At 36.3% G+C, this 21239-nt stretch overlaps 1 protein-coding gene across 1 annotated transcript; it reads right to left on the bottom strand.

Annotated features, from left to right (window-relative positions):
• Positions 1–10351: 10351 nt before the first annotated feature.
• LOC107478959 (protein FAR1-RELATED SEQUENCE 5-like) lies at positions 10352–13137 on the bottom strand. The gene is made up of 4 exons (XM_016099115.1): positions 12943–13137; positions 11759–11818; positions 10923–11659; positions 10352–10826 (listed from the first exon to the last, which is right to left on the bottom strand). Exons 1-4 carry the CDS (start codon positions 13135–13137, stop codon positions 10352–10354), a joined length of 1467 nt encoding a protein of 488 aa, XP_015954601.1.
• Between the last annotated feature and the right edge of the window lie 8102 nt (positions 13138–21239).

The raw sequence follows: 21239 nt of genomic DNA, 5'->3' as shown, positions 1-21239 counted from the left end.
ATAACTATGCCACTCAACACTACATTTGTCTGGCACATCCGTCACAATTTCCTTGGCTAGTGGGTCACCTACACCCCTTGGGACAGCACAAGGTGTAATCCCAACTGTCACAGGGTCTCCAAGGAGGTGATCAGGTAATGAAAATCTCCGTTCCTCCTAATACCACTACTCTAGATACTGCTCTAAAGGGCCCGGGTCTTAGACAAGGTTAAAGTAGATCATAGAATGCTCTGCTCGAGTTTAGTGCAAGTGCCATGACTAAAAATGTGTAGGATACCATCGACCTCATCCTCTACCATCCTTCGACATTAGGAAGTTTTTGTCAAGTGCCTTGTAAGGTCGTTGCTATACCCTGTCAACTTGTGGTATAACCCTGATCGACCTGGTCCTACTTCATATATAGCAAAGTATATCAGTGATGTTACTTCTCTTCATAGCATATGATATTTGTCTTCCAGTATCTCCAAATGCAGAACCTCTACCACCTGAAGTATGGCATATGGCATCCACACAAGCTAAAGAAAAAATAATACACAAATGTATATAAGTTTAAAGTAATCACAAAAACTTAATTAATACAATACAATAAAGTTTACGAATTACATCAGTGTCCTACAACAAATCAAGCCTCAACATCGTCTTGATAACTATAGGATCCCTCTAGTCAACACGTATATTGTATCTCGACACCTATAAATACATATATAAAATTTTAAATTTTGCACGAATATTGACATATACACAATTAAAAATAATACTGTTGAAATTACTATCTAAATGCAAGGGGCCACATCAATATATCATAGCCATGCAGCCTCAGAGTGGGAAATCGCCAAAATATCCACGATTATAGTAGTTGCAGTGGATCAGCAAGCTGTACAATATTTCGGTTGGCTACTCAACACATGCATCGATATAGCCACGAAAGTGTCAACGAATCCCAACTATATCTCCCTGAATCCTCAAGTCTAGCTACATAAGGCAACCATCTAATGTGCACTTATTTCCTGGACTTGTCTCCAAATAGCTGAAAGGACAAAAACATCTTGATGTATGCTCTGGTATACACCTTAATAGTATCCTCACTCGCATCGAGAAAGAGCACTGCAAATCTCTCTTGAAACCATTTGTAGGCAATAGTTAACTTGTCAATGTACTCCGCAAGAGGGAGCTCTCCAAAAAGCTCCTGGAACCAAATCCATGTTGGTTTTCCACCAGAAATGTGCTGCTCAAAATCTATAAGCCACCTACTAACATGTTCACCATCAATTGGAAGCTCGAGTTGTTAGTTTACATCCTACAGAGTTATAGTGTAGTCACCAAACAACATATAGAACGTAAGTATCTTAAGACGCCATCACTCAATGATTGCACTAATTAAAGACTTATCAAGCTTAAACTAATGGTCATTGAACTTAGCAAGGTAGTACATCCCCGCAACCTACAAATAGAGAATGACGTGATTGTGAAGAGGCATTTCCTGCTACCTCTTAATGTTGGATAAATCACACAATAATTTTTTCACAATGAATATACCATATGTAACTAATTAAAACAAACATTCAAACCATAAAAAATTATTTCATTCAACCATTAAATTTACTAACTAATCTAATACGGTAAATACTAATTTAATTACAAATTTTAATTCAAAGTATACCTCATCTATAGTAACTCTAAACTATTATAAGACAAATTCACCCTTATCTGTAACAAATCTATCCCAACCAATAGCTTTATATAACATACACCATAAATCCTACTCTACCTAGTCTTATCTATATTAACATCAACACAATCATAATTATTCTAAAACTAACACTTACTAATTAACTTTTACTCTAATATAATTTCAATATGAATTTTAGACATTGAATTGTTTGTGTACACATCCAACAACATGAGCAACACTATCCATTCGACAGAGATGATCCTTTTGATCCCTATTTTCTATTGCCAATACTTCACTTGTCGGATTTTACCAGATTATCGCTAAATTCTTGTCATATTGTCTCTGGTCCTCACTGGATTCTCTCAAAGAAGTTAGAGTGGAGAAGTTTAAATGATAAATCGGAGTGAATAAAAATGAAATATATAACGTCACCTTAAAGATTAATCGGTTTAACTTATAATGATTTGCATAGACTCTGTGCCACCTAATAAATTGGTTTATGTTAAATTTATGGGTAACGCTAGGGAGACAATAAAATATGTGTGCAATGGCTACAATGGACCGTTTAGAAGGCCCAATTTAGTTTAACAGGATAAATTAACCCATAAATAACCCTAATCTATTTTAGATGGTTAGTTAACCACACCACTAAATTTTAAGTAATTACATTTTTCTCCAAAATCCTAATACAGTAGATTGGGGCCCTTTCACTCCTTATCCCAAACCCTTGCAATTGTTGAAGAGAACTAGGTAGACCCCTCAGCGCCGTTTGACCAGGCAGACCCCTAAGCTCCGTAAATGCCAACCTCGCTAGGTGAACAGGTAACAGAACTGCACCCACTGTGGTCGTCGAGAGCACCACGCCGTGACCGCCGGAAGCCGTCCAATACACCACGCCATGACCGCCAGAGGAAGTCCATGCTCCGCCTCTGAACATCCCGCCGTCACCGACCCAGAGTCTCTTCGTGCTGTGCCTCCGATCAGAGCTGAAGGCAGAGGAGCGCTCACCCCGAAAAGGAGCACTGAGCACTTTTACTCGCGTGGGCAACGCCATCGCCAATCAGCCGACCATCCAATATGAGGAAACCAGTCGTGTGCTCGTCATAAGGAAAACATGTAACATCATCAGTTGAAGATCCTAACCATCTAATGTAAGTATCTGTAGTTGTTCCTTTTTAGAACGGTTATCGCTGTTGCATGTTGTGTGAGAGATAGATATTGTTGATTATATGAGTGATTAACCATATTGATGAACAATTAACTGCCGTCACTGAATCTTGTGCTAGGAATAAGAATGAAACCATAAATGTGTCTTTGGTGCATCTTATAATTTCTAAAGGGTCTTGTTTATTATGTCATTCAACAGTTTATAATGTACAAGCTTATTTTGTCTTTTGGTTTTTGTATGATTATAGATTGTTGAAAAAAGAAATTCTAATTCTATATGCTCATGTGGGAGTCGCCTGAAGTGAATTGCTTTTTTGTGAATCATTTATTGGCATGCCTTCTTGTGAAGGAATAAAATAATATCTGGAGCTATCTAGTTGATGCATTGTGTGAAAGAATTTTTCCTTGATGATTGGTATGCTTGTAGTTGACGGATGTGCTCCTGGTCTTCGTTTGTTAGTGATATTTGAAAGCTGCTTGGGTAGCCCTTGTGATAGGGAATTTGATGGTGGGTGTGGTTGATAGACATGACCCATAGTTATTTTGATTGTTAGTTAAGTGTGTGGATGGTCAGTTATATTGTGTATTTACTGATATATGTGTTCATGAATTAGTTTTTCATCCTAATTATAGATGGTTACTAATGGGAAGTTTTTAGCTTTGATATTTGTTTATCTTCCATAACATAGAAGATATTAATACAAGGATATAATCCTTGATGCCAATATTTTTGTATCTACCTCGACGCATCAGTGTAATATTCTCGTGCCATATAACTCAAATAAATTAGTTACATCAATTGGTAAGTAATATCATGATTTTATTTATGTCATTTGGCTGGAGGTCACCTGCTGCTTCTGTAAGATTTAACATTGAAAGGTTTCAGGGGGACTATTGCGTTAGCAAATTACCACGCTGCCCGAATGAATCAATCTGTATACCGGCTGAACTGAAACTCAGATGGATAAAAAGGTATCGAACAAATTACATCACTAAAGCAACATATTTTTTTTCTATAACGTTATCCTGATCCTTTTTGGTTTTGTTCAACAGAAACTAGTAGAGACCCGGTGCTCACCTTGCTACATCAATAACTTATTTACCCACCTGGAACAACATCATGAGCGAGCTAAGTTGGACGAGATTGAGGCCATAGGATTCGGTTTCCTCCGCCGTGTACCACAATGGCATGTGAAACAAAGCATCGTGCTCCAACTAGCCAGGGCTTATGAGGTTGACACAAACACGCTCATGGTGGACGCAGGGGACATTCGCATTAGTGCCGAACTTATTGGTAGTGTATTTGGCATACCTTCTCATGGTTAGTGTTAGTTATGTAGGATGAAAAAATTTCTCTGAGTGGTTCACTTTCTCCGTTGTTGACACTTACTGATTGTGGGAAACTGTTCCATTCCTCGCAGGAGAACCAATCCCATAATTGCAGAAGAAAAATCCATCGCATCTGGCAATTAAGGGGGAGTTTCAGAAGAAAATAACAAGCCAACTCCATGAGTTTGTATTTTCTTGTCCAATGGAGACTGAGCAACAGAGGATGAGGTTTAGAAGATACTTTATCATGGTTGTTTTTAAGATGTTTCTGAACCCCACAAGCCAGCAAACTATTTCTCCGTGGCACCTCCCTCCGATATTAGATGTGTCGAACCCTAGAAGGTTTCATTGGCCTTATCACATATTAAAATGGCTGCGGGATGCGATAAGGAAATTCCAAGATGAGAACAGGGAAACATGCGGCGGGTGCATGTTCGTGTTGCTGGTAATGCAATAAATTACTTTAATTTGAAGTCAATGTATGACCGTAGGTGTAATTCCTAAAATTTAAGTTATTTCTCTATAGGTTTTGTACTTTCAGCGCTTGAAACATGGTCCGTTGCATGCATGTCAAGTACCCAAATCCTGGATTGTTGAGTGGACCACTAATGAGCTTGATAAGAAGGCCGACTACGTCATCTCACAGGTTTAATCTCTACTAATGCATTTTATAAAATCTAGTTGAACAGAAAATGCAATTGGCGGTTCACGTTGAAGTTTTGGAATCCTTTTTTGACCAAATGTTGAACACACAGGGTTGCATAGTCAAAAATGCAAGGAACAAGAGAAAGCAGAAGAAACAATGTTCGAGTAAAGTTGTTAACGAGGGGGGAGGTGTACAAGACCCCGCAACGACACTGACGAATCACCGTCTACCAAAGGGAAGACTTCACCTCATCCAAGCTATAGGAAGGCAGAAAAGATGATTTGCTTTCCTTATGAAAGCTTGTGAGCTCAATTAATTTGATCCTTATTTATGTGATATGATGGTTGATCGTTATCATAGAATTTGCCTTTACAAAATTATAAAGTAACTTCATTATGTGGCTGTATGGCTTGTTTTGATATATGAAGTTCATAAAATAACGGTTAGGAGAGCTAAATTCAATGACCGTGTATGATATTTACATGTTTTTATGTTGAAAGCTTGTTTGAATACAGTTGTGTCTTATTTTTATTAAGGTTTTATTTGAGTTGAGTTTGTTACTTAAACAGGAGGATTTAGGATGCTCAAATTAGGATCTAATTTGAACTAGATAGATAACTTATGATTAATTTATTTGGATGGCTTTTTATGTATGAAAGAATTGCTTGATGGTGCTGCCTAGTTGATTCATTGTGTGAAAATAGATTTTAGTGATGATTAGTGTGGTTGTAATTGAGGATGTTCACTGTAGTTGAGTTTTGGATGTAAAATATAGTGTGGCCATAGATGGTTAATTTTTTTGAACGATTGTAAGTTTGTTATGTTTTCCAAACGCCTGAAAGTTCACATTAGATTTTTTCATGTATTTGTTGCCCCATGTTGAACACAGGGTTGCCTAGTCAACAATTCAATGAAAGAGAAAAGACATAAGAAGTAGTCTTCAAGTAAAATAGTTAACGAGAAAGGAGGGTGTAAAAGGCCCTGCAAGGACACTGACCAATTTCCGTCTACCCAAGGCAAGACTACATCTCAGCCAAGAAATAAGGAGACAGATAAGGTGGTCTGCTTTCTGTAGGATAGCTCATGTGATAATTTGAATTGGATGTTCACTTTGTTATATTTTTGGGTGTATACTTTAGTATGATTTGGTTGTTCACTTTAGTAAGGTTTTGTTTGTTTGTTAATTTAAATGACGATATGCATGAATTTACATCACAGCAATCCAAGACTGGTTCGAGGAGAAAGCTGATTCTCAGTAGGAGCCGATCTAGACGCAGCACCAAAAAAGAAATTCCAAGAGAAAGTGTCTCAGGAAGCACTGCTGCGCCATTGGTAGTCTCGAAATCTGATGATGATGACCACGTGCCGCTTGCTAGAAGGATACGGTTATTCCAACAGCACCCTCCGCCACATGATATAAGACAAGAAGATCCAGTGTTCAACGGCAATCATGAAAGTCATCAAGAAGGAAAAAATGACCTAAAAAATGGATCTCCACACACACCGCCAGCGGCACCTGTACAGCTCAGTGACTATGATTTTGACTGGTTAGTGGGTTATTGATTACCTTGCTGTATGTTTTTCTTTTTTTTTTATTTTCACACCCATGTCATGTGATTAGCTGTCTAGCTAGGCATGACATGTTCTCTTAGCTAAATTCTTGTCCCATTTGTTTGCAGTGAATTTGACATCTCTATCGTTCAATGTCCTGAATTTGAGCAAGCACTTAATAATGTTGAACATGGGCACCAAACCAAAGCCATAATCATGCAACCCCTGCAAACAGTGTTTCCAATAAAATCACCCTATCATACACTGAGTCCAGGTAGACCGAGCTTTTCACTCGGTTTAACTCAGCTTGAAAAGACTCTAACCCCGTCCCCAATACATTCAATTCATCCAAGACTAAGAGAAATAAAGTTGGGAGAGACTAAGGAGGAACAAATCAAAACATGGATAGTTAACCCGTCGTTGGATAAAAATCAAGATTTAGCTTCCTATGAAGGGCGGGACTACATGGTATTACAAAGGAAGGACTTCTGGACCTTGAAACCACGCAGTTGGGTAAACAGCTGTGTACATATATGAACTTAAGCATGCGTTTTAATTCCCTATACTTATATCGGTGTTTGAATTACACTTGCTTAATACTCTGTGTAGGTAATTCAATGGATGTGCTATACTTTCAATGACACTGAATCATCTAGGTTCAAGCGAGAGTTCTATTGCGTGTGTCCAGGCATATTGGTAATTACATTCTTATTACTATGTGGAAAAAGCTTTTTATTAGGATTCTTACTATGTGTGGGTCTGCAGGAATCAGTCATAAAAAATGATAGTCTGGAAAAATTTATGGACGGTGTGGCACCAATTTATGATGGTCTTAGTCCAAGCTTTGGTGATGATACTAGGTTCTTTGACAAAGTAGTAGCAGCAAAGAGAAAATGGGTGAGTTGCTGTTTTGTATTTAAATACCTATTGGAAATAGGTTGTCACATGATTTGAGAATGTTCAGGTTCTTGAATGGTCGAATGAGATCAATAGTTTTTGTTTTGTTTTATTTATTTTCCTCACATGAAAAATCTCTTCATATTTGCTACTTGGTGCAGTGGTTAATTCCTTATTGTTGGAGGGGCCATTGGTGGGTATATGCATTTGATGTGGTTGCGAAGCGCTTACTTATTCTCGATAGTTTGCATTATGGACCAGAAGATGATAAACGAATAAAGCTCGATGCATATGTGGTAAGATACCATCATTCTTTTAAACAAAATACAGCCGCACAGTTCAAGTCGATATAATTTTGCTCGCGTATGTTCGTTCCATGATTTTTAGGGGAGACTATGTGAGGATATGGCAAGCATTTCTATTCCTGCATTCGTTCGGACTACGCACGGCCCAGCTCGTTCGTACGCGAGGGTTCCAAATCAACCGAACAAGTGAGATGAAATTATAACCCAAATTTGAGGCTTTTTTATATTTCAATTCGAAATGTGTCGTACCATGTAACTTGGTTTTTCTCAACCTAATTGCAATAGTATTTTATTGTCTTGTAGCTTTGACTGTGGCATGTATGTCATTAAGTTGATGGAAAGTTGGACCAAAGAACGTCAACTTTGTGAATAGGATGAGGTTTGTTAATTAAACATTTGCACAAATTTCATTATTGATCTTGTAAAAATATCACTGTAACGGTTCTTAATACTATACCAACTGATAAATCTACCCACAGGATTCACTCAGATCAGATAGGATAGAATTGATGCTAGACATTATCTGTGGCCTGCAGATTGCATCGGTACACCAGCTTATCTCGTTATTGGAAAACAAGGTTAAACCTGTTCATCGCAATGCACCACGGAACAAGAAGAAGGACGTTAGTTCACCATACACTGCACCTAACACACGGTCATTGATTGAACGTGCAGAGGGATTACCGAAGAGGGCAATGCGCAGAGGGAGGAAGAAGTTGCTTACTTAGTATTAGTTACAATGAATTGAACTACCAGATTATACTGAGTTTACTTACTGCTGACATGCTTAAGGATTTGTTATTGTCACATTAGAAAGACTTGATTCAATGACATATTTTTTTTCCTACAGTACAATGATTTATTGGTTATGTTACCCAAAAATTATCCATGTCTTTTTAGATGTTAGAATCCTGGCTTTATCAAGTTTTTTTTTGTAAAACTGCCATATTTGTACATATTGAAACAAGTGACCACTAACCATCCACCAATATAGCTAAACAGAACATCTTATACCTTACTATAATGAACATCCAGTCTAACAAGGTCAAAATCAAAACACACGGATGCTAACGGCTAACCATCCTTGTTTATAGTAGAAATGAACATCTGAACACCTATAGAAATGAACATCCACTTTAGTTCATTAAAAAATACATTAAAACAATGTCTATGACGAACAACTACGTACCGAAAAACTATACTGTAAAGCATGTAGAAATCTGGAACAACTTAATTAAACGACAACGTAAATTACAGAATAACCATCAAATATACACGTTATGCATTAAGTCTACAGAAAATAAAAATAGTAAAATGGTTCGATTTAACACTCGAAAAAATGGTTCTTGCAATTAATAACATGTGGACCTTTTGCAACAGTTGTCTTAGAACCTTGAAACTAACAATAATCCTTAAACACAGCGATGAGAAAATATACACTATCACAAACTTGTCCAACTAATCCTACTTTTTGTTGAAGGAGCTTAATAAAGACATGAAACCACCGGCTTGTTCGGGGACATTTAGGCCACCAACAGAACCATGGTGTATATCTTGAAATACGTGTGGATGAACCACCTGCCCAAAAAAAAGAAGAAAAAAGTCCAAAAGTTATGTTCTAGAATAGTAATATACCAAATAAACATACAAAGTTGAGATTAAGCCAAACATCTACCGGGGATGAATTCTTTTGTTTTCTCCGCCTTGAATTCTTGAATGACTTCTCAAGGACAGCGCCGAGCCTCTTACTCTTTGGCCTCCCCTTTGTGGTGACCTTCGATGGACCTTGGATGTCATCAACACTGACATTGTTCGAACTTTATGAGCCAATGTTCGTCTAGGTCTTTGACACGCTCTCGGACCTCTTTTTGGCACGGTGCGCAGCCAACTTGGCCATTGTTTCTTCCAAAGCAACATGCAGCAATGTTGTTTCTTCATCGTCACCGACGAACTCTTGAGCAACATTATAGAAGTGTGCACACAGTCCCCTGAATGCAACATGACTCTCATCCGACCGACTGATATCATGGCTACTTTTGACATACGTATGTTTGCGCTTTATCTTCTTGCTCCATTGAGGGAGAACATAACATGAAGGCACTTTTTACACTTTATATGAATGGAAAACTTCAAGGCAGTGACAACACAACACATCTGAATTCTCAAAAAGATTGCACTCACAACGAAGCTCCTGTGTGGAATGGTCAAAGTGAACATCGTATGAAACGCATAGAATAGTATCGTTGACTAGTTTCCCTCTTTCACCGTCACGCAGACCAATGGACCCTGTTCATCAACTGCAGAAACTCTGCTGTTAGCCTTCTTCACAAACTCAATTTGAACATCCCTAAAAATGCTCGTGGTATACTCTTGCTGAAACTATTTCTCCATAGGCGAGGTGGTTGCACAAGGTATAACCCCCCTCGAGTCTGCAGCATCATCCTCCAGTTCCCTCTGCTCCTTGACTCCAAGAACATTGTCATATTCGTGAACAAATTGAATCAAGCTAGTTTTACTGTGTAAGTATCCACCGTAGAATGCGTGCATGCTCTCACTTCTTTGCGTACTCCGCATTGCTGCTCAAAATTCACCCTTGAAGTATATTGGGATCCACATATGTCGATCATCATACAGATCTACAAGGAATAAATAATCCCAAATTAAGGATAGAAAGCTTACACCAAACATATTACTACACTTGAGAAATGACCATCCATAATCACTGATATATTAAACATCCAAATGTATATTATAATGAACATCCATATAATTGTCATAAAAAAATTACACATATACTAAACATTCAGATGCCAAACAATTGCAATAAAAGCGTGTGAAGTAATCGTACAGTAACAAACTTGATAGCCATGTGTTGTTATGTAAGTTGTACTCATCTATAAAATCAGCCCAGTTATCTTCAAATGACTCCTCGGTCCGAGAGTTCCACACAATGTCATTTAGGTCAACATACAATGCTCCATACTGACGGTAACCCCCAAGCTTGGAAGGTAACTTATTCATAATATGCCAGATGCACCACCTGTGGCGTGTGTCGGGTAAAGTATTTTTTATCGCACGGTACATGGATCGACATTGATCGGTTATGATACACTGTGGAGCAGTTCCCATGCAGTTGACCCATTGGCTAAAAACCCACTCATAACTTGCGATTTTCTCATTCCCCAACAAAGCACAACCGAGGAGGGTCAACCTACCATGGTGGTTGACCCCAACGAACGACACAAACGGTAATCCATGCCTACCAAAAAAACCAACCAAATGTAAGAAATACCAATGACGATCGAATAACGTTTTATCAAGAAAAGGAAAAAACACCAACTTAACTACTACGTACCTATTCCTTCTGTAAGTGCTATCAATTGACACGACGTCTCCATAGTATTCATACGACGCCCTACACCTTGCATTGACCCATACTGCACTCTTAAATTTACACTCATCGTCCAACTCCACCGCGTAAAAAAAGTTTGGATTGATGTCCTTCATTCTCCTGAAGTAGCTCATCATCTCCCTGAAATCCGCATTCACGTTGCTAGTTCGGAGCCTTGCTATTATATAATTTCTTAAATCCTTCTCTGAGAATCCTAAGTTAGAGGGGCCACCAGCCTCATTTGACAAAGCAAGGAATGTCTTGTTTGGCCGAATCCCAGCCTCATCATTATCCTCGATCACGCACTTCACATGCATGATCAGCTGCCTATACTCATGGTAGTGCACTGCCTCTTTCGGTGAACAGGGGTGAGAGTGCGTCAAGTCAACCTTGAGCAAAATCCAATCTTGCACGTCTTTATCAAATTTTATATATATCTTTACCTTGCACCCAGCAGCTGAAATCGTATTCTTCCGCGTTGGTGCTTTAACACAAGACTCGCGGATCCCGTCGCGATTACAGTGTATAGCTTGGTTAATGGGAGCCTTTGTGATCTTATCAAATGTTGTCGTCCTTATCTTAGTTGCAAATCCAGCTTTCTTTGCATAGGTCACATAAAAGTCATGAGCCATCTGTAACTGAGCAAACCACATTCCAACTCTTGGTATCTCGTCTTCTTGTAGGCAATCATGATCTGGTAACTGTATTTTATATTAATTCGAACGAAAAATTAATTACCATTAGTTATCAAATCAAACATGAACATTATGAGTACACAAAAGTAAGCTAGACTCCAATACCTCATCAACAAGCTCCATCTCTTCACTTCCAACATCTGTAACATCCGACAACTGCGTGGCCTAAAATTCCCAAACAAACAGAGTAACCAAAACGAGGAAGATCCTGATCAAAACTCATTTCAATAAAATCTCTAAAACAATCACAGAAAACACATCAACAGCTACAAAACAAGCAAAGAGATTTTTTTTCATTTCATGTATTATTTAATTAATTTTCACCATTTATTTGTTTTTTTCTCATTCAATGAAAATCATTAGGAATTATTTGTTCCATTTTGGCTAATAGTTAAGGGCCTTACTTACCCTTTAGTGGCTTCTTTTTTCACTCCAGCCACAAAAATCTTTTCCTGTATATTTACATACACACACTCGTTTCTTCAGATGCAAGAAGAACATAAGCACATCATTCATTAACTACATATTCCCATAAGCATGAAAAATATTAAAATAAAAGGCAGGAAGCATACGAGCATATAACTAAAAAATATGTAGTGAGCATATATACATACCATTACATGATTAAAACACTAATATAAGCATGAAAAATAACCAAATACAAGGCAGGAAGCATATCAGCATATAACTAAAAAAATATGCAGTGAGCATATAAACATACCATTACATGATTAAAACACTAATATAAGCATTCCATGGTTAGCATGTTGCAAATACAAGTAGCATTCACTTCAATTTAGTAAACAAATTCAGGCACTGAATTACCCTATGGTTATCTATTTTAAATACTTGCTTGATCATCACGTAGGGATAATATACGGACACCATACATAAAAATGCATTTATATAAGCATACCAAAAAATTAAATTATGCTATCCCATCAGCCATATAAGCACGTAAGTCCATAATAGGATGATTAGCAAATAAAGATGCCATTTAAAATGAAGAGAGCATAGATTCATATACAAAAACACGTACGAAAAAATGTTCTCCTGGATGTAATCATATAAGCATGCAATGGTTAATTAATTTTGGCCAATCCTCAATGCATGTAATGATACCATTAAATATAAAACAAACATAAATTTATTTGCATCTCAACTGATTGCTTACAATTGCATGTTTCAATAACCATACAATTAAAGTACTCGTTTACATTGTGACTAAACATAAAAACTAAACGCACAATAAACATCCATGGCAGAAATTGAGGATCCTAATTGCTCACCTTGTTCGACTTGTGACCATGGCCTGCGACATCGCCGGTTAAGTTTTCTTGTTCGTATGATAAATTTTCTGAAACGTCAGAGGCTACACAATCTAGCGGTTCCACTATATCGACCTCCATTAATGAATTTCGGCTAGGTGAAGTGCATAAAGGAGGATCCTCGCTTGAAACATGTTCATCTTGCGATTCTGCCATTCTGAAGAGTCAACCGGCTTCATTCTGTGCGGAGAAGAGTGCGGCGCTGGTTGGTTAGTTGTTATTGGCGGTGGACTGTTCAATCGTAGCTGAAGGAGGAAGCCGATCAACAGGATGCAGTGCTGGGTAGTTGACTGCTCTGGGAGGTGGAAATTAGCACATGGGGCAGCCGTGTAACTGATGCGTGAGTATCTTTTTTTATCTTTTCGTAGTGAATTTGCATCTAATTTGTTGAGTTTAATTAAGAATTAATTATGTTTTAGCCACTATGGATGCTATTTTGAGTTTTGTGCAATATTGTTTATTTTAGGTAGCATTCGACTGGATTTGATGGAGTTTCTGCAGCTCAAGATTTAAAGGAGATAGCAGCGAGGAGTGACGCGTACGCGTGACTGACGCATTCGCGTGATTTGGAGCTTTCCATGACGACGCGTGCGCGTGACTGATGCGTACGCGTGAATTGAAGAATTGCATAGCGACGCGGACGCATGACCGACGCGTCCATGTGACTTGCGGAAAAGACCATCGACGCGTACGCGTGACTGACGCGTACGCGTGATATGCGCCATATGCAGAAAATGCAGAAACCGCTAGGGTGATTTCTGGGCCCCATTTTAGCACACAAGTTAGGCGCGGATCCAGTGAAGCCAAGTGGTCCCCACGTTACAAGACGCGGAGTAGTTAGTTGATTCAAATTTAAATTTTCTATTTTAATTCATGTGTGGATTTATAATTTAAGAATTGTTTTCGTTCTTTATTTTATGAATTTGGGTGGAACGGAAGTATGACCCTCTTTCTATTTGAGTTCTTGTAAAACTTGGAAAAACTCTTTACTTGAACAACACCTTGAAAACATATTCTCCTAAATTTTAATTATCTGGATTTAACGGGATACGTGACATATAATCCTTTTATTTTTAGGTAATTAGAGTTTTTGTGGCATATAAACTGGAATTTGATCATGTAGCTTCTAATTGGAATTAATTGACCAAGGAATTGGCACTTAATGAATTTTAGAGGAGACTAGAAAGGTCTAAGGAATTAGGGTCTAGTCACATATAGTTTGCCATAAATTAAATCCTACATTATTAAAATAGTTAGTAAGAAAAGTAAATCCGGAAAAATAGATAACTCTGAAGCCTTAACTACCTTCTCAATATTTTATTCCCAACTTATTTATTTGTCCATCCTTTTAATATTCTGAATTCGAACTTAAACCTTTTGAACATCCAAATACTCTTTTCTACTTGCCTAACTAAGCCAATCAATAAATTATTGTTGCTTGATCCATCAATCCTCGTAGGATCGACCCTTACACACGTAAGGTATTACTTGGTACGACCCGGTGCACTTGCCGGTTAGTTTGTGGGTTATAAAATTCCGCACCAAGTTTTTGGTGCCGTTGCCAGGGATTGATTGTGATTAACAACTATTAGTTGTTTGATTGTTTAGATTAGGCGTTTTAATTTTAATTTCAAAAAAAATGTTTTATTATTTTTTTTAAAAAAAAGAGAAATATTTTTTCCTTGTTTCGCGTTAGCAACCCCGTCCCCTGTTTCGTTTTCTTTAATTCTTTTTTCTTTTTTTTTCTTTTATTATTTAAAAAAAATAAAAAATAAAAAAATAATTTAAAAAAAATTGAAATTTTTTTTAATAGCACCAATATTTTTCTTAATTTTTGAAATTAAGTTTGGTATTTCCTAGTTAGTTTTATTTTAATCCTTAGAATTCTGTTCTTTCTTCTTTGCTTTCCTATTTACCACATGGTGCGTTTAATCCTTTTTGGTGTTTTGTGCTAAGGAAAAATAATGGAGAGAGATCACATGGGTTACTAGTCACACCCGAGTAGTGATTCATATTATGGTGGATGGAGGAACTATCCAAATTTTGGTTGGCAAAGTCAAAACCAAAGAAACTTCAATGCTCCATGTTCCAACTATCAAGAGCCACCACCTCTATATTCATATCAAGAACCATCATCTTTCTACCCATATCAAGAACCATTATCTCCTTCTTATTCATATCAAGAGCCATCATCTCCTTATTCATCTCAAATACCATCAGATCTTGAGCTTCTTATGAAAGAATTCTTACTTGATATAAAGACGAGTGTCAAAAATGTAGAGAAACATGTGAAGTCAATTATCAAGTCACAGGAAGAGGAGCAAGCAAATTCCTTTCCAGAAGATATAATGCAAGATCCTATGGAAGAAAGTGAGGAAATCAATCAAAGGAGTTTATACTCCAGTGAACTAGAGAACTTTCCATCCTCACACATGGAAGAAAAGGAAGATGCAAAAGCAAAGGAGGAAGATGCACCCACAAAGGAGGAAGATGCACAACCTCCCATGCCGTTGGTAAGCAATAAAGAAGAGATTGAATTAAAAGCCAGCTACCAAGAGGAAGAGGTTGAAATTGAGGAAGCTTGCAAAGAAGTGGAAGAATTCAAAGAAGAACACAAGGGAGTGGAGCTTGCAAGACCTCTTCCAAAACCATCACCATCCAATACAACATTCAAGGGGGTAAAATTCCTATCCTTAACCTGTACTTTTCTACTTGAATATGGGATACTAGAGACGGATGGTCAACTTAGAGCTCTTTCTGGCATTAAGCGTAAGAGGAAGATGGTTAGTGGCAAGAGATGTCAAGCAAGGTTCAATATGGTTGCAAGGTTCAATATGGTTGCATGCTCTAAATTGAAGTGCAAGGATTGGTGTAGAGCAAATTTGAATGGGTCTAGAAGGTTGTTTGGATGTCTCTGTGAGAATTCAGATTGCTTGACACCCGGTGGGAACAATGGTGATCCACAAGAAGACGGATGTAAAGGCAAGGTTCAGGACCCTGGAATTCATTGCCACAATCAACACTCTTGGGGCCTTGTCACTTACTTCAACTTGCTCAAAGGCGTTATGCGCCTAGTTTGGGATCCCAGTAGCCATTGGAATTACAAACATTGGTAGAGATTCCTGGATCAGTACAGGCATAAGCCATCATGACAAGGATCTCACCACATGTCCAACTTAAGGACTTTAACTAAAAGTGCTTGGTGGGAGACAACCCATCATGGTATGATCATTTCTTTTCATTCTTAGTTGTTTCTCGTAGTAGTAGTTTTCTTACTTAGTTGATTCTATTGAGTTCTTACTAATTTTCTGATCATGCAGCTATCTTAGGACAGGAGCCAGATATTTAAAAAAAAAGAGAGAGAAGAGGAGCATGTGACGCGCAAGCATCGCTGACGCGTACGCGTCATATGCATGTGCGTGAAAAATAAATATGAACAGAGAGTTGCGCGGGAGTGGTGCTAGAATAGAGCCTTTCGCACAAATAAACCGACGCGTACGCATACCCCACGCGAGCATGTTGTTTACACTTATCGCCATCCACGCGTGCGCGTCATTGATGTGTACGCGTGACCTGCAAAATCAACGTAAAAGAGTGTTCGGGCAGAGAGTTGTGCTGGCTTGGGGCAAGAAGTGTGCTAAAAGCACAAATTTGGTCATGCGGATGCATGACTGACGCATCCGCGTCAATTGCACACATGGCCATCCACGTGAGCGCGTGCTTGACGTGCACGCATCGTATGAAAATTTGGTTCCCAAGCCATGCGAACAGGAAGTCACGCGGGTGCGCGGCTAAATTCGCGCGAATCGCACAAAACCAAGGGCACGCGGACGCATGCCTGACGCTTACGCGTCATTAAGAAAATTTTGCGCCCCACGTATACGCGTGCTGCACGCGTACGCGTCGCCTGCGCCGCACAATTATACTAGTTCGCTGCCCAATTTTTATTTTCTTTCTCTCTCTCCCAATCCTAATTCTCTCTTGTTCCTTTATCCTTTTATTCTTCTTTCATCTTATTATTTGTTTTTATTTTCATATTTTCTTTGCTTGAGGACAAGCAAACATTTAAGTTTGGTGTTGACGCTTCGCTTAAAGTTTTTCTGTTTATTCCTATGGCACCAAAACGGAGACGAATCATCTTCACGGATGAGCACAACCTGAAGAATAAAGCAAGCGCTAGGATAACTAAGGTGGTTGAGTTCCTTTCATTTTTTATTCCTCCCCTCTTTTTCTATGTTATGTTCTGGTTATCTACTATTTTGCTTTGTTTGTTGCATGATCCTTTATTAGTTAGAATCCTAGGACTAGTTTAGTTTTCCCTTAAATGCTTTAATGCTGAAAAGATGTTTCATGTACCACTCACTGAACTTGAATCTAAAAAAAATTTAAATGATATATTGCATGAGAAAGTGGGTATATATTGAAGAATAGTCTTATTTACTTAAATGTGGTGGTATTTTCTGTGATTCTGAATGCATGACATGAATAGTGCATATTTTTTGATAGTGAAGTTTATGAACGTTAAATTTGTTGGCTCTTGAAAGAATGATGAAAAAAAGAAAAATGTTATTGATAATCTGAAAAATCAAAAAAATTGATTCTTGAAGCAAGAAAAAGCAGTGAAAAACACAAAGCTTGCAAAAAAAAAAGGATCCAAAACAAAAAGAGTGTGCTTAAGAACTTTGGGCACCTCTAATTGGGGACTCTAGCAAAGCTAAGTCACAATCTGAAAAGGTTCACCCAGTTATGTGTCTGTGGCATTTATGTATCCGGTGGTAATACTGGAAAATAAAATGCTTAGGGTCACGGCCAAGACTCATAAAGTAGCTGTGTTCAAAAATCAACATACTAAACTAGGAGAATCAATAACACTATCTGAATTCTGAGTTCTTATGGATGTCAATCATTCTGAACTTCAAAGGATAAAGTGAGATGCTAAAACTATTCAGGATTGCAGTTGTAAACCCCACTATAAGAAGAGACATGAGCTTAATCGAACTCTCATTCTCATGCAAATTCACATCCTAAGCTTATATTAGTTTTGGTTGCTTGAGGACAAGCAACAGTTTAAGTTTAGTGTTGTGATGCGTGAGCATCTTTTCTATCTTTTCATAGTGAATTTGCATCTAATTTGTTGAGTTTAATTAAGAATTACTTATGTTTTAGCCACTATGGATGCTATTTTGAGTTTTGTGCAATATTGTTTATTTTAGGTAGCATTCGACTGGATTTGATGGAGTTTCTGCAGCTCAAGATTTAAAGGAGATAGCAGCGAGAAGCAACGCGTACGCGTGAATGACGCGTACGTGTGATTTGGAGAAGTCACGCGCACGCGTGAATTGAAGAATTGCACAGCGACGCGGACGCATGACCGATGCGTCCGCGTGACTTGCGGAAAAGACCATCGACGCATAAGCGTGACTGACGCGTACGCGTGATATGCGCCATATGCAGAAAATGCAGAAACCGCTAGGGTAATTTCTGGGCCCCATTTTAGCACACAAGTTAGGCGCGGATCCAGTGAAGCCAAGTGGTCCCCACGTTACAAGACGCGGAGTAGTTAGTTGATTCAAATTTAAATTCAAATCTTATTTTTAGGAAAATATATTATTTTTTAGATAATTAGATTTTAAATTTATTAGGATTAGTTATAAATAGGAATTTAGATGCCATTAGATTGAAACTCTGTACATTTAGACATATTATATTTTACCACAATCCTTATTTTCCCTCTCAATCATGAGCAACTAATCCTTCATTATTAAGGTTAGGAACTCTATCTATTTTCATGGATTGATTCGTTTGATCTTTTTAATTTAATTCATGTCTTGATTTATATTTTAATAATTGTTTTCGTTCTTTATTTTATGAATATGGGTGGAACGGAAGTATGACCCATGTTCTAATTGAGTTCTTGTAAAACTTGGAAAAGCTCTTTACTTGAACAACAATTTATGAATTTGGGTGGAACGGAAGTATGACCCTCTTTCTATTTGAGTTCTTGTAAAACTTGGAAAAACTCTTTACTTGAACAACACCTTGAAAACATATTCTCCTAAATTTTAATTATCTGGATTTAACGGGATACGTGACATATAATCCTTTTATTTTTGGGTAATTAGAGTTTTTGTGGCATATAAATTGGAATTTGATCATGTAGCTTCTAATTGAAATTAATTGACCAAGGAATTGGCAGTTAATGAATTTTAGAGGAGACTAGAAAGGTCTAAGGAATTAGGGTCTAGTCACATATAGTTTACCATAAATTAAATCCTACATAATTAAAATAGTTAGTAAGAAAAGTAAATCCAGAAAAATAGATAACTCTGAAGCCTTAACTACCTTCTCAATATTTTATTCCCAACTTATTTATTTGTCTATCCTTTTGATATTCTGAATTCGAACTTAAACCTTTTGAACATCCAAACACTCTTTTCTGCTTGCCTAACTAAGCCAATCAATCAATTATTGTTGCTTGATCCATCAATCCTTGTGGGATCGACCCTTACTCACGTAAAGTATTACTTGGTACAACTTGGTGCACTTGCCGGTTAGTTTGTGGGTTATAAAATTCCGCACCAGTAACCGAAGAGGAGATGCCGCCAAGAAGATTCTCGTTTTAACCTAAATAATTGATTTAAATCTATAATTAAGAATAATTTTAAATGGTTTCAGATTTCAAATTAAAAATAATATGAAATTAATTAATAATTCATTATTTATTTTAATTTCAATTAAACCCCATTATATCATTGTACAATAAGTATATTGTTTCCTCGTACTTTCCCTAAATTTATTTACACACATTTCATAGGCCTAGTAAAGCGGTTTAACATAAATCAAATTACTTCAACAAATTATTTTTCTACTAAATCAATTTAAGTTAAAACGATTTACTTGGTGATGGTAAATTAATTTATGTTAAAATGATTTACTATGAGTGCGTGGTAAATAATTTTAAGTTACTTCAATTTATATAAAAATAATTTTTAAAAAAATTAAAATTAGACAATACGATAATATTAAAAACTAATCAATTTAAAAATGTGATTTATCTTCAAAATTATATCTGCATCTTAAATCTCAAAAATAGAAAAGTCATAATGTCAAATGAAATGGCCATGTTAGGTACTTCAGTTTAACTATTTTGAGATTTAGATGATGAATGATAATATTCATCATATGATGATTACTAAAATATTTACATAGATAAAATAAATTTCGTGAACAAATAGAAAAGAAAGAAAGAAAACCCCTGTAAAGAATAATAGATATATAAACGAAAATCCAATCAACATAATGGCATTTAGACCTATAAATTTGAGTGGAGATATTTTATTATGAGGAAAAGAAATTATCATTTATTATCAAATTTTCATAGCAAAAATGAATTGTGATTGTGCAATTTATTAATAATATATTAAAATAGAGTTAAAAATAATCTCTAAATATATTATTGTTAGTCTTTTAATTTTTTACTATGATGTTTATATCAGTTTAAGTAACTAATTCACATCACTTAAGTAGAATCTTTTATCTTTATATTATGTTATAAAATTTTTATTGTATTTTTATTTTTTTATAATAATTTTTTATATATTTAATGCATGTTATAGAATTTTCTTTTAACCTTAACTTTTTATATTCTCTTACTCTTTATTTTTATGTTAGTCATTACACTATTATTTTCAATATTAATATTAATTTTTTTTAATAGGTATAAATTTGATTAAAATCTAATTACTTATCTTCTTCTTTCATACTCATTATTTATTCTTATACTTACTATATAAATCAATATTCACTTCACATATTTTCTTTATCTTCTTTCACATAATTTCATACCTCTTTCTCTTTCTCCTTCTCTCTCTTCTTGCTAATTTTTTGTATATCTGGAATTTGGTTGATGACTATAATTTTATTTTTATTTTTTTTAATTTGCTAAATATATATATTAGGTGATTGTGTGATTGTATTCATTAAATTTTCTATTTCTTTGTGTAATTGTATTCATAAGGTATATAATGTCTTTATCGTCTATATATTATTTTTTTTCAACAATTTATATTTTTTAATATTATTTAGTTGTAATAATATTATTAAAAATACATGTTGTCATGATTCATGAAAAATAAAATTAAAAAATTAAATGTATTTTTAATTATCAAAATATTAATAATACTCATACTTATACTCTATCTAATAGTTTTATTATTATACTATAGTATTTAAATATAACCTAAAAAAAATTAAAAAAA

This window comes from Arachis duranensis, chromosome 3 (genome assembly GCF_000817695.3).
Source record: "Arachis duranensis cultivar V14167 chromosome 3, aradu.V14167.gnm2.J7QH, whole genome shotgun sequence".
Lineage (NCBI taxonomy): Eukaryota > Viridiplantae > Streptophyta > Magnoliopsida > Fabales > Fabaceae > Arachis > Arachis duranensis.
This window is presented reverse-complemented; position numbering and strand designations above follow the sequence as displayed.

Bases quoted from the DNA above. Each gene is read 5' to 3' on its own strand.
- LOC107478959 (XM_016099115.1), bottom strand. From the start codon at position 13,137: ATGGCAGAATCGCAAGATGAACATGTTTCAAGCGAGGATCCTCCTTTA. The intron at 11,819-12,942 runs GTGAGCAATTAG...TGGGAATTTTAG, and splicing joins ATGGTCACAAGTCGAACAAG to GCCACGCAGTTGTCGGATGT. The intron at 10,827-10,922 runs GTACGTAGTAGT...TTTTTTTGGTAG, and splicing joins AGCACTTACAGAAGGAATAG to GCATGGATTACCGTTTGTGT.